Source organism: Podospora pseudopauciseta, chromosome 3, assembly GCF_035222475.1.
Source record: "Podospora pseudopauciseta strain CBS 411.78 chromosome 3, whole genome shotgun sequence".
In the NCBI taxonomy this organism is placed as follows: Eukaryota; Fungi; Ascomycota; class Sordariomycetes; order Sordariales; family Podosporaceae; genus Podospora; species Podospora pseudopauciseta.
Genome location: NC_085893.1, coordinates 3,912,132 through 3,925,493, shown reverse-complemented (window position 1 = coordinate 3,925,493; position 13,362 = coordinate 3,912,132). Strand labels below are relative to the sequence as shown.

The 13,362-nt window shown below is 53.5% G+C and overlaps 5 protein-coding genes across 5 annotated transcripts; 1 reads left to right on the top strand and 4 right to left on the bottom strand.

The window, feature by feature from the left end:
- Nucleotides 1-293: 293 nt before the first annotated feature.
- On the bottom strand, nt 294-1,334 carry QC763_311060 (uncharacterized protein; the record flags this gene model as incomplete). Its single annotated transcript, XM_062911561.1, is given in 3 exon segments — nt 294-1,109; nt 1,118-1,174; nt 1,254-1,334. Coding segments are annotated over 3 exon segments (954 nt in total).
- A 367-nt stretch (nt 1,335-1,701) lies between these two features.
- QC763_311070 (uncharacterized protein) lies at nt 1,702-2,655 on the bottom strand (the record flags this gene model as incomplete). Its single annotated transcript, XM_062911562.1, is given in 5 exon segments — nt 1,702-1,856; nt 1,865-2,108; nt 2,114-2,395; nt 2,452-2,490; nt 2,530-2,655. Coding segments are annotated over 5 exon segments (846 nt in total).
- Nucleotides 2,656-5,580: 2,925 nt separating this feature from the next.
- LAP2_2 (Leucyl aminopeptidase yscIV) lies at nt 5,581-7,113 on the top strand (the record flags this gene model as incomplete). Its single annotated transcript, XM_062911563.1, has 1 exon — nt 5,581-7,113. One exon carries the CDS (start codon nt 5,581-5,583, stop codon nt 7,111-7,113), a length of 1,533 nt encoding a protein of 510 aa, XP_062767599.1.
- Nucleotides 7,114-7,893: 780 nt separating this feature from the next.
- QC763_311090 (uncharacterized protein) lies at nt 7,894-10,236 on the bottom strand (the record flags this gene model as incomplete). Its single annotated transcript, XM_062911564.1, has 4 exons — nt 7,894-9,207; nt 9,258-9,554; nt 9,609-10,060; nt 10,113-10,236. 4 exons carry the CDS (start codon nt 10,234-10,236, stop codon nt 7,894-7,896), a joined length of 2,187 nt encoding a protein of 728 aa, XP_062767598.1.
- A 1,471-nt stretch (nt 10,237-11,707) lies between these two features.
- On the bottom strand, nt 11,708-13,165 carry BTN1 (battenin CLN3 protein; the record flags this gene model as incomplete). Its single annotated transcript, XM_062911565.1, has 2 exons — nt 11,708-12,948; nt 13,018-13,165. 2 exons carry the CDS (start codon nt 13,163-13,165, stop codon nt 11,708-11,710), a joined length of 1,389 nt encoding a protein of 462 aa, XP_062767597.1.
- Nucleotides 13,166-13,362: the final 197 nt, after the last annotated feature.

The window sequence follows — 13,362 nt, the reverse complement described above, 5'->3', positions numbered from 1 at the left end:
TGGTTCATTGGCTATGACCTCGCTGTGGATGGCTGACTGCATATACTGGGGCCTTGGCAGAACATTCACTGACTTGGGAAACTCCATTCCCATGCATGACGTGGATCGTCGTGGATTGAGGCGACGTAATTCGAAGCCACCATTGATGCGAATTGCGGAACCTATCCGATCAATACGTCGCACGACTGACTACTGAGCCTGAACTGCTGATAAATCTAAATGAATGCGATCGTTCAGAAGTATCTTGAGTTGAAGTGGCCACTTTCCCACTATTGAAGGCATCCATCCTTTCCTCAGTCAAAGGTTTCTGGCTTTTCCTCAACTTCTCCACGGTCATATGAAGCCATAAGCTCAGCCTCTCTCTGCCGGCGTAAGCGTAATCGTCTTTTTGCCGCCAGTTGATCGGCACGGGTAGGGAAATTCAGAAAGTCTTGCGAAGCTCTGTTCCTACTATCCGGCCCATCAATGGGAAGGTCTTTGCGCTCCCAAATGTTGCGATAGATGCCTGTCAAGCCTAGCGGTTCCTCCGGATCGACTCGATGAGTATTTTCATCTGTTGGAAGGATGGGTAGCGGACACTCTTCCGGATTGTCCGCGGTCAGGAAGTCGAGAAGGGCACGCTTCTGGCCCTCGAGGAGACGGCAAATTCGGTAAGTCACGAGACCCCTGTTTGGATGGAGATATATCGCGTGTTCGTCGGCCTCCGGTGTGTCATCAGAGGAGCGTCGGTCAAATAGCACCACACCCCCCAAAATTCTTGCCTCAGCCCAGTAACCAGCCATATCAGCTACACCGTCGGGATACTGATCTTGGTCGACATACCAAGGATGTCTGAAAAGTGTTGGGAAAGGGCCTTTTGGGTAGAAACGCCAGTATAGGTCATCGTCCTTTGGAGGCGCCCACTCAGTGATGCCATCGTGTTTGTGAAGACTTGTGTCGAGCTTGAAGAGCATTACGGCTGCTTGGTGTAGTAGGATAGCAACAAGCTCTACCAGGCGAGTCTTAAAGGCTCGAGAGCCGGGCGGCGAAGTTTGATAGGAATGCAGAAGTTCCGCGTCAATTTCTAAGGTTTCGGGTTGGAATGAGTCGCGAAACTGGCGTACCGTGTCCAGCACGCCAGGACAAAGTTGGCGATGTTTTTCGCGCAAGGGATGGCCATCTGGAAGCTCACCATCTGAGCAGTCATCGCCGACCTCAGCCGTCGGAAGTCCATCGAGGATCTGTGCGAATGTAGTCTCAGCGATATCAGTTACGAGAACATGTGAAATGGCTCGGATTAGGAGATGGCGGTGGTGATCGTTGAGGGCATGAACTGGAAGCTTCGCTGGGTCCATTTGGGGCCAGAAATCGTGTCAGAGAAGGTCGCTTCTATTATGGGAGCGAAGGCCGGATTATAGAGAGCAATCCCATGTTGGATGAGAAGTTCTGGAATCGGCCAGCTGTGCCAGCAAACGTCCTGCATTATGCACAGTGTCCACAAAATGAACAGCATTAAAAAGCACCAGGCGCCAATATTAAACCCAACCACTTCTGGACTAGGCATCTTGGGTATTCGATCAAGAATATCATGATACCTTCTAAAATCTACCAGTATGTACGCCACATAAATACCTCCTAGGATGATTCCTCTCCGCTTACCGGGCCATAAAGATCCTCCTCAAAAAAGTCTTTTGCCATGTCCAGATTGTCCCCCCATATCTGTCAGTCGTATTTGCTGGGATCGGCCACAATTTCGCCGTCACCGCCGTACCATCCCGCACAGCGCTTCAAAACCGGTGGAATCTCGACCGGCGAGTCGAGAGGTGTGTTTTCCAGCCAAGAGGAGATGACTTCTAATAGCTCTCGAGCATCCTCCACTCTCAACAGTTAAGTGTGCCGGGGTTTATGTCGAGGCAGGGATGGTACATCGTCCATGCTCGGCTGAAGTCCACCAGCTTCCCATCCATGTAGTTGCGAACGTACAGGTCCCTGACGAGAATTCCAATTCTGTGAAGCGCTTCCACGTCGCTCCACAAGTGTGATACTTGCGACTGGGTGAAGTGCTTGACCCCTGGGGGAACAAAATCTTTGACGATGGCGTAGATCGGATGACTCCTGTGTTGCTCAGACTGACACCAAATTTTTTTTGCCGTTCCAAGTAACTGTCAGGCTCATCCAGCTGTTCGCCATCCACTCCCATGGCCTCCGTGACCTCAATTTCCTGTTCGCGTGTCAGTAGAAGATATCCGTGGCTCTTCACTACAAGATCCTCCCGGCCTTCTTGCTTCGACCTGCCGTACGCCTGGCATTCGCAGCTGAAGGGTGTTAAGTAATCCACATAAAACTCGGGCTTTGCAAGGCTAGCAGCATATTTGCCACTGGTTTCGGACAGTGTCTCCCACGTACGGAACAGGAACTGCAGACAGTCAGTGTGAGGCTCACCAGGACGTTGAATGATCGATTTGCGCGCACCATCTTGAGGGCATATGGGCTATGACCGTCGATGCTGACCTTCCAGACTATTTAGTCCCGGTCGTTGCCTGCCCCAACGAACTCGATGAACTCTATGTTGGCTTGGCCCGTAGGTGTGAAAGGTTGCAGCTTTGGACCCGGCACACCGGCAAGAGGCACTGCGGGTGCCATTGGAGGCAGCGCCAAGTGAAATGGAGACGACATCTTTGGTTGCTATGTTGTGCTGGTGCAAGACTAGGTAGATGTAAAAGAAATCTAAACTGTACAAAGCAGAAGTATGAGAGCTGGACCGTCATCTAAACGATTGCTGTAAAGACCACCAGGGCAAAGGCACGTGAATCCCCGCTCGCCCCCAAGGGCAACTGCACTGTGCCGCATCATGCTGGATGGCTGCAAATACCCCGCTCTTTTGAGACACAGATGGGTGAGGTGTGCTGAGCACCTACCTATCGATCTATCCCTTGGACTACACGGGGGAAGGGCAACTGACAGCGAACCTCGCGATCTAGGCCTTGGGATGCATGTATAGGTATGAATGATACTCATCGGTGTGTGGAGGGGCCGGCACACTCGCCTTTGCACTGCATGGCCAAGCTTACATGGCGGCAAAGAACGCAGGATGGGAATAGGAACGTCATTTCCCAGCGGTTGATTTCCGCCAGGGACTTTTGAAGCCGCTGTCCAAAGCTTTCCTGGGAATGTCTGAGACCTACTCAAGGAGAACGATGGCCGCAGTTACACCAAAGATTTCACGGCAGCGGTGCCCACAGTCCCCACAACCCTCAGGGTATTCAAGCAGTGTCACGTTGGAAAATCAGGACCATTTCCATTCAAGCAAGACTCGAAAGGGGTTTATTATGTGTCGTTTGACGGTGGAAACAATTTTGAGGCAGTTAGTCAGAATGCCCAAATACAATGGGGGGTGAAGAGGAAGTCTGCCACCTCTGTTCTCACAATGAAATAAGGCCCTAGGTAGGGAATCAAAGACAGAAACAGCAGATTTGAATCTGGCGTATAAAGTAGGTTAAGTTGGGTGGTATGGATCTCTACATACCTTATATACTATTTCCAGCTCAAAAATGTGTGTATTCTTCAGTCGTCATGCCGTTTCACAGTGACTTGTCTGGCCGTGTTGATGTAAGGTACACAACCCCCCTCAACCTTTGGGCTTCTCGATCCCGAAAGATTGTTTAAACTCAAAAGTCCACCGCACTCCTGAGGAGAAAACAAGCTCTTCTAACCTGAAACGGAACCGAAATCGTGTCCGTATTCTACAGTCTTCCGGGCCCATATATCGTGTCAAGTACAAATGTCAAGACTTGAAAGCCCTATTAAGGTCTGACATTGTAGATCTCATGCAGCCATTGCCAAGCTCCGATGTGCTACTGTCGCACCCGCCGCGGACCGTGTGATACCGAATAACTGGTATCTCCTGGGAGTGTCACCAGTTTCGAGAGGTAGGGCTGACATGCACGTTCCGCATGTGTCTATCAAGGTGCTGCGGAATGGCAAGCCACGTGGAGGTAGGTAGCCCACTTCGAGTGATGTAAAACTTGAACCATGAAAAAAATCCACCCCTACGTCAGCTATGGCAATCAATGCCTGAATACTTGTTGGCAAACGTTGCGAAATTTACCCAATAAGCAAGCCCAGCATGTGTTTCCGCCAAGTCCATATGTTAGAGACCTACAGTACTTGTCTAAGCTAAAGAAAGCCATGCCATATATCCGGGCAACTTTCCTGGCTTACAGAAGAAAGCAACATCGAACGGGGTGAGCCAAGCCCAGAACTCCACATGAAATATAGCTCAAGCCTCACATATACCCCCATGCATAGCCTCTTAGCTGTCCCCATCACCCAAAATGGCAACAGAGTCCAATGATAGTGTCACGAATACCTCTCTTGCTCGACCTCGGCCCGATCCGACGCTCGATCTCTTGAATGCACTATGCGTTGTTAATATGAACATCAGCCCGCCGAGCAGCTTCGAGAGTCCCAGAGAAGCAGGATGAACTGACGGCGCGTGGGCCCAGCCAAACTATTGATTCTTGTCGATCAGGGCTATCGTCATATTCTGGAAGGTCTCAGCGGACGGTGTGATGCATACCAGCCCCAACTTGGCATGTGTGATGGTTGCTGTCATCTGAAGTGGCCGGTTCAGCTCACTGATACCAGCCAACAGCCCGGATCACCCCGTATGTCTAATGCAGGAACATGCAGATGGCGCACCACCATAAGCTCATTTTGCTTGCAGAATCGGATACCAGAACGCCATCTTGTGTGGCGCAAAGGAGGCTCTTTACGGCTAACCAGATCTCGTCTTTTGTTATCTTTGACCTGCGATATGGGCCAACGTGCCAAGAGAGAAGCAATCCAGAAAAGAGCCACTTAGGGCTATGGCTTGTGGAGAGACGGGACGGATAAAAACACATGTGATGAATGATAATAGGTTGCGATGTTATTGCCACGAATGAGGTGACTGGCCCGCCCAGACTTGGCTCCGAAATGCATTACTCCAGGACAAGCAGGTCCAGGGGTGTTGATTGCGGCCTTCCATAACAGCGGGCGGGGTGAAGGCGTTCCGTGCCGAGGAAATAGAACAGGTGGGCTGGGTGGGAGGCAACATTCGGGATCGGGAGAAAGTCACCAGTCGATAGGTAATGTTGATATCCGAGACTTGTTGGGCCATCTGATAGGCCAATGCCGAAGCCAACGAGATCAACCCCACAATCCCCAGCTTCAAGCTAAGACAAAGCCAAGGCGCGCCGTTGGGACCTGCCATTCACGACTTAGCGGTGGTGCACGACATTATGTGGGACAATTGCTGAACAAGGCAGTTGGTCGGCCCAGTGTTACTCCAGCTGCCGCAACGGGACACCAGCCGAGAGAGACCCAGCTTCCAGAACTAAGAGATCGGCACCACATCGCCAACCACTATCACAGCTCACCATCCAAGCCAACCAAGCACACAATCAACCCGGTGCTACCTCGACCGAACTACGACTCGACGAGCAACCCGTCCGAACTCAAAATGGCCAGCTGCCCCCCGCCCTCTGTCCAGTCTCTCCCCCTTCTTCATCCCATCGCCAACCCTTCCCTCTTCGACAAGTCCCCATCCGTTGGTTCAAGATGAAGACTGCCACCGTCTCCCTTTTCGCGCTCGCCCTCTCCGCCACCGTCAGCGCTGGCGACGGCAAGGGCAAGGGCAAGGACAAGACCCCCAAGAAGCCTCTGGTCAGCTCGGCCAAGCTCCAGTCCTACGTCAACAAGCGTGACCTTCTCAACGACGCCAACAAGCTCCAGTCGTTTGCCAAGGCTCACGGTGGTAACCGCGCTTTCGGTAGCGGCGGTCACAACGCCACTGTTGACTACATCTACAACACCCTCAAGCGCCTCAACTACTACGATGTCGTGAAGCAGCCCTTCACCGAGATCTTCTCCGAGGGTACCGCCACCCTCACTGTTGGCGGTGCCGATATCCCCGCCGCCATCATGACCTACACCCCCGGCGGTGAGGTTACCGCCAACCTCGTTGCCGTTCCCAACCTTGGCTGCACTCCCACCGACTACCCCGCCGAGGTTGCCGGCAAGATCGCCTTTGTGTCCCGTGGCACTTGCTCCTTCGCTGAGAAGTCGCTGAGCGCCAAGGCTGCCGGTGCCGCCGGCATCGTCATCTACAACAACGTTGCTGGCTCTCTTGCTGGCACCCTCGGCTCCCCCTTCCAGGACTACGCCCCTGTTGTGGGTATCAGCCAGGAGGACGCCGCCCCCATCCTCGAGGCTCTCTCTGCTGGCCCCGTCGAGGCTTCCCTCGACGTCGATGCCACCGTTGAGCAGCGTGTCAACTACAACGTCATCGCCGAGACCAAGGGCGGTGATCACGACAACGTCCTCGTCGTTGGTGGCCACTCCGATTCCGTCTCTGCCGGCCCCGGCATCAACGACGATGGTTCCGGTACCATTGGTATCCTGAACGTTGCCAAGTACCTCAGCAACTTCAGCGTCAAGAACGCCGTCCGCTTCGCCTTCTTCGGCGCTGAGGAGTTCGGTCTCCTCGGCTCCTACTTCTACGTCAAGTCGATCAACAGCTCCGAGACCGAGTTGGCCAAGATCCGTGCCTACCTCAACTTCGACATGATCGCCTCCCCCAACTACATCCTCGGCATCTACGATGGTGATGGATCCGCCTACAACCTCACCGGTCCCCCCGGATCCGACGTCATCGAGAAGGACTTTGAGGACTTCTACAAGTCCAAGCGCTCCCCCTCGGTCCCCACCGAGTTCTCGGGCCGCTCCGACTACGCCGGCTTCATCCAGAACGGCATCCCCTCCGGCGGTCTCTTCACCGGTGCTGAGGTCCCCAAGACCGAGGCCGAGCAGAAGCTCTTCGGCGGTGAGGCTGGTGTCGCGTACGACATCAACTACCACAAGGTCGGCGACACTGTTGACAACCTCAACTGGAAGGCCTTCCTCATCAACACCCAGGCCATTGCCCATTCGGTCGCCAAGTATGCCACCAGCTGGAAGGGCTTCCCTGCCGTCAACCTGAACGAGAGACGGTGGGCTGGCGACCGCGCCAAGGCCATGAAGCGCTCCCTCGGCGTCCACGGCCACGGTGTGCACACCCACTCCGGGCCTTGCGGCGGTGGTGATGAGATCTAAGCTTTTGAGCTTGGGTAGGGGATGAAGTCATGTACATGATACGATTATGAAGATAATGTATATATACCTATTTTGAATAAGATTTTATGAAGCAATACTTTTGTGCCACTTCCTCTCATCGAGCCGTGTGACGTTTTCAAGGTGTGCTGGAGTGCTGGATGATGCAGGTTGGTTTGCGTCCAGCTCACATGATGCAGGCAATTTGGGGATGGGATATTAACCACACTCCCTCTCCCCCGGATGGATAAATTGTGCCTGGCCACCCTCCAATTCAGTTGCAAGTGCTATTTGTAAAGAGTGCAAGATCGGAAATTGAATGAAATGCACGCAAGCGGCAAGACACCCGCTCCAACTGAATGTCAGAGCTGAAATGTGGTAGCGAGAGAAAGTAATACAGAGCCGGTATAGAGGTTGCCGGAGCCGGGGAAACTCGGATCCGGGTGGTGGTACTCAGTCTGCTCACAGTTGCGCCATCCACAAACTCGGACGTGTTTTCGTTCACTGATACCGATCGATGAGATCAAATCATTATGGGTGATGACACAGAATGGCAGCCGAGTCCACAGAGCATTGAAATTACCTTATAGGTATTCAGAGCGGCTACCGGCTGCGATCTATCCTAATGCTGACATCTAATTACCATGGAAGACCTATCGACCACCTACTGACCAGCCTAGCAAAGCTCTACCGGTACCCAAACAAGAGAAAGCCAATCCTAAAACTGCGCCGTATCCAACCCCCCTTGTGTACAAAAGAAATGACCAACGCAACACCGGCCGTCTAAAACAACTCGCATTCCGGCTCCTTGACAGGACACTTGAAGGCCTCCCTAAAAGCGCGAGAGTTGGCCGCGCCGCCCATGAGCCTGTGCACGTCGGGGGCATGCTTGTTACCATTCAGCAACAAGTCTACCCTTTCCTGTGGGCTTCTGGAATCGCACCAAACGTTTCCGAACATGATAAAGAAGAGTTGCTCGTGGGTGAAATCGCCCAGGCCAGGGAGTCCCTGGTCCCACACATCGGGCATGGACTTGCGCTCCTTGACCCAGGCGTCATAGGCCACCGCGAGGCCGCCGGCATCCGAGATGTTCTCGCCCACGGTCACGTTTCCGTTGCCGGGGTACTTCTTGCCGTCGGGGCCGACCAGCTCATACTTGCTGTACTGGTCCACGAAGCACCTTTCCCGTTTGGCGTATTCCGCGAGCGACTTCTCATCCCACCAGTTCGTCTCAAGGGCGTTCTCGTCCTTTTTCCGCCCGGCGCTGTCGAGGCTGTGGGTGATCTCGTGACCAATGATGGATCCCAAGGCTCCATACAACGCCCACTCAGGGAGGTCAACGTGAAAAAGGGGGGCCAGTGATATACCGGCAGGGATGAAGAAGCTGTTGGTGAAACGGTTGTAAGCGGCATTGGTCAGGTGCGTGTAGGACACCAACCACCTAGACTGCGACGTCGGCTCCGACAGGAAACGTGAGTCAGTGACTACCTGGTACCGCATGCCCTCGATTGCGTTGTCGAAAAAGGAATCCGTGATGTTCAAACCGCTGTAGTAAGCGGCCAGGTCATCCGGGGATCTCGAGTCTGGGCTGTGCTCTGGGTAACCAATATTGATCTTCATGTTGTCCAACTTCTTGATGGTCCGCTTCCTTGTCTCCTCGCCCATCCAAGATAGCTTGTCCACGTGCACCTTCATCTCCTCACGAATATTCACAGCCAGCTTTGTCGCGGTAGATCGCGTTGAATCCGAGTAGGCAGCCTTGACAAAGTAGTGACCCAGAAGCCACCTGAGGGCAGAATCGACATGATCGACGCATGTGGGGTACTCATTGGACGCTGCCTCTCCACCGAGCTCCAGATCTTTGAGTTCATGGGACTCGACCTTGGAGCCCAGTTCCATGATGATCTTCCAGAGAAGCCATGATTGCACAACAACTTTGCGCTGCTGCTTGACGACTTTCTCAATCTGGGGCCACATGTAAGGAATGCTGACAACGACCGTCTCAGGGGTGTGCCCCTCCGGAACCAGTGCTTGAACAAAAGCGTCAAGACCGAGCATTGGTGCCAAAGACGCCAATTGCGACATGGACAAGACCGTCTGGAAAGAGTCAGAAACAACAACAGTAAGCATGCTTGCGCGTCACTTGCCTGTTTAAGTGCCACCTGGGGATCCTGTGTAGGGTCGGCTCTTGAATGTAGTCCTGCGAGTGCGCTGGAATTGGCCGCTGCCGTGGGACTCCCGGTCGCCAAAATAGCGATCTCAAAGGCTACAATGTCCTTGGCAAGTCTTGCCGCTGTCTTATCATCGAGATCGACTGGGAACACGGTACGGAAAGCTCCAGAAATTTTCTTTTCGAGTTTGGCCGTTTCCTTTGGATCAGCGTACTCGTGGCCCTGGCCTTTGAATGAGAGGTCGGGCCAGTAGAGCGTAAAGCGTTGCGTTTTCTACATCAACCAAGTTAGATAAGTACTGGTGTGCAAATGATCAAGGCATCATACCGGGTCGGTGGGATCTGGGAAGCAGTTGCCGAGGATGTCATCCTTGTTATCAGGCGATGCATTCCAGGTGCGGATGTTGAGTTTGGCCAAAGCAGTGGCAACCGCCAGGAGGCCTGCCTTGTCGTCTTCTTCATCAAACAGGTCGTCGGCAAAGTCCATCTCAATCGGCCAGTACTCGTTGAATTTGACGAGGGTGTCCAGCAGTGGTTTGACGCCAGCCTTTTTAATGGCGTCCGAGTCCATGCATGCAGTGTATGTTCGGTGGACCATGTCAAAGTTGTGTTCGTCGACATTGTCACGGCGGCTTAGCACGTAGGGCTGCACCTTTGTCGCTTGGTCGTAAGGTTTCGACAGGATTTCTCGCAAGAGTCTGTTCTTATGCGCTTTCTGGAGAGACAAGCCGTTGAATTCCTTGTCCGAGTCGTGCAACTGATTGAACCCGTGGCAGACCACTGCTTGATGTCAGTCGTATACACGTCGGTATTCAGGTTGGCTTATACTCACTCTTATCAAAGTCGGTGCAGGGATCCATGTCTTTCCAGTTGGGTGCCAGGTTTTCAAGAATGTGCGAAGCGGCCTGGATGCATGCCGGTGTTGTGCACACCTCGGCGCTCTGAAACTGACCCATGGTGGGCAAAGAGGGAAGACAGCAAGGAGAAAAAGAAAAAAGGAGGAAAATGATGAGAGTGACAAGTCAAGAGTTCTCAAGGCAGTCGTGTATGGTGAGGCGGTGGAGATACAGATCCAAAGCAATCCCCAGCTGGAAGCGCCATGATGTCCGGTATATATGTATCTGTGTATGCCAGCACAAACACACACACTCCTATCCTTGCCTGTCTGATGAATCCTCCCCAGCGGGAACTTGAGTTGAGGCCAGCATCGGGCTCCCGTGGCTCAGCCTCTTGGAGATCGACGGTTGAGGTTCATGAAGGGGTCTGACAAGCTCAGCCCAGTCCCACATGCTTAAACACAGGTCCGCCAATAGGTGCCCGACGGCGAGAAGCCAAGTCTCGAGACGAGGTTGCTTGTCAGCACTACCATGCAGGCAGTTGCTGATGTAGCGCTAGGAAATCCGCAGGCAACTGTTTTGGCAGGGGGCGGGCTTTGGGGACCTTGGCATCCCATCAGCAAAATTATCAAAAGGCTACGAATAATAATTCAGACTGTTTGTTTGATGATCCATGTGTTTTGGACTGAAGGAAAACGGCGATGCCTGCTCACCGATCTCCACCAAGTTCGACCGGGGACTTTACCGCCAGGACCAATCCCCAAAAAAAGACTGCTTCGCCATGATGGGCGGATAGCGGATTGTCGATAGCCGCGATGTGGGCGTCTTGAGCAGCGAGCGCGTTTGTGTCGCCTGTTTCGAGCTCAAGTTTGGAGCTACCTTGATGTGAGGTGAGCGGTCAAAGTTCACTCTTTCCATTGCATCATCCCAAGTCTGATGCAGCGACCCAAGGAAAGACCGCGGCATCGATCCTTCCTTCCCGCTCCGTGCCACAGCGAAAGCCCTGCTGTTACTCCTCCGTACCCATTATCTGCTATCCGTAAGAGTGTTTACATTCAACGAAGCCCACGCAATAGCTCTCAACTCAGCATGGTTTCTCTTATCAACAGCCACATTCAGTAATCCATGCCCAGAGCTGTTGACTGCTGGATTTACACAGAGGCTGTTTTGTGCAAAATCCTACAGATGCACACCCGTCAGCGTGGGTGGTTTGATCACGCTCGAAACTCTCATCAGTGAGATCAAAACTCCGAACCCGGGCATCTGGCGAATCGCCAACCATGTCCAGCAACTGATTCACTACACCCGCTTCGGAATAAACCCGCTCCGATAGAAGGACACCAATGGAAAGCTCCGAGGCCGCCACCTCCAGCCTCTCAGATCCTAAATCAGGCATCGAAGTAATGAGTATCATCTTTCAGGGTCCTCGGCGGATGCAACCGCGCCATGATATCAGTATCACGCTGGAGATCCAGTCAAAGGGCAAACCTGCCAAGGCTTCTTGTCCATCTAGCTGCGAGTAGCACATGTATTCAACTTTTGACCCAAATCGTTCTTACATAGCAGCACATGTCGTTGAGCTCCAACAGCCTCAGCTCACCTCTACCCTCCGGCAATAATCCCTCCCCCGCTGCACCTGCCAGTCGCAAAGCCACACCTCCATCGCCATACCAATAAACCCGGCGATGCATATGCCCCCACTGTCGCTGACCGACGTGGCACCCAGACTGAACTCTCTGTCCTCTACAGGGACGTTGTCCATAATCTCGGCAAACGTATTCACATACACCGCCCCTCCCAACAGCCCCTCCCAAAAGATGACGACAAACACCAGGTAGACAGACGGGATAAAGTTGAGCAACGCATGCAGCGTAAGCAACACCAGATTTCCGACTTGAAGGAGCGACGGGAAGTAGAGGTGGTGTATCCTGAACCACGGCGTCGAAGAGCGGGAGATGAACACGCCTAGCTGATACAAGAAGCCGTAAAAGGGGTAGAAAGAGCGGTACTCGTTAAAGGGAGATTGCTCAAGCGGGAAAAGGAGGGTGGGTGCGACGCCTTGGTTGATGGTGTACTCTGCTACGTAGACGAGCAGCAGTGGAAGCATGTAAGGCCAGAAGAGTGCCTTGGCGCGGCGGAGATTGACCCAGAATGAGGCGGATTTGTCGCCGGGGTGGTTGTTGTGGTAGGCGGTGACGGATGACGGGCCCGGTTCAGAGAGAAGGGCTGCTGATGCAGCAGAGGCATCGATTTCGCGTTCACTTTCTGGCGAGTCATCTCTGTCGAGACCGGGGAGTGGTTCATATCCTGTTGTTCCAGTCTGCTGCTTTATCCTCTCTCTAGGAAGGATGACAAAAAAAGACAACAGCATGACCCCGGGCATCAGCGCGCTGACTAGCAAGCTGTTTTTGACAGACATACCCAGCCAGTCAGTCATCAGGACGTACAACCCTGCCCCGACCAAACCCGCCGCTCCCGTCCCGCTTCCCCACGCCGCAAGGCTGTTGACGCCGTAATAGTGCGTCAACCCCAGGAAACTGAGTTCTCCTCCGCCGGAGCTGATACTGGCTATTATCACGCCGACCATTTTGACCCCGACAGACTGTGTGTTCGGAGTGAGTGCCACCAGTAGCATGCCCCCCGATGATAACGCCACAAACACCAATATGCGGATCGAATACGGCACGAGGTGGATAAAATACGGCGCGACGAGTTTTGTCAGAAAGGAGGGCATCACATCTGCCAGCAGGACGAGAGCTTTGGGGATGGACGGGCCGACGAGGTCTTGGGCTGCGGTCAGCAGGAGAACGTAGAGGATGTTGTTGACTAGGCCTGCATGCAGTTACACCGAGAAATGGTCAGACAAGAACACCGCAAGAGCAGGGACTTGTGGTCACAAACCAAACAACCAAAATGCCACCAAAACCGAGGTATTGGGATCGCGCATGAATGCAGACAGCCGGGCACGGTAAAAGCGCCATGAGGAGGACGGGGTGCCGGGAAACGGCAGGGGGAGCAGCCCCGAGGAGGAGGGCGAGCGGGAATTCATGGCGACGAGGAGCGCACGGCACTTCAGATAACTATAACATTTCGTAGTGATACAAGGTCGCGATATTCAAAAGCCACCGGTTGTGCCTGTGTCGCTGTGTCGCGTCGTGGGTTTGTGATGGTGTGAAAGTGGTGGATCGATGCATGGGGAAGATGACGTTGTGTCGTGCGGAAATGCCTGCCGAGATCCTAAACATT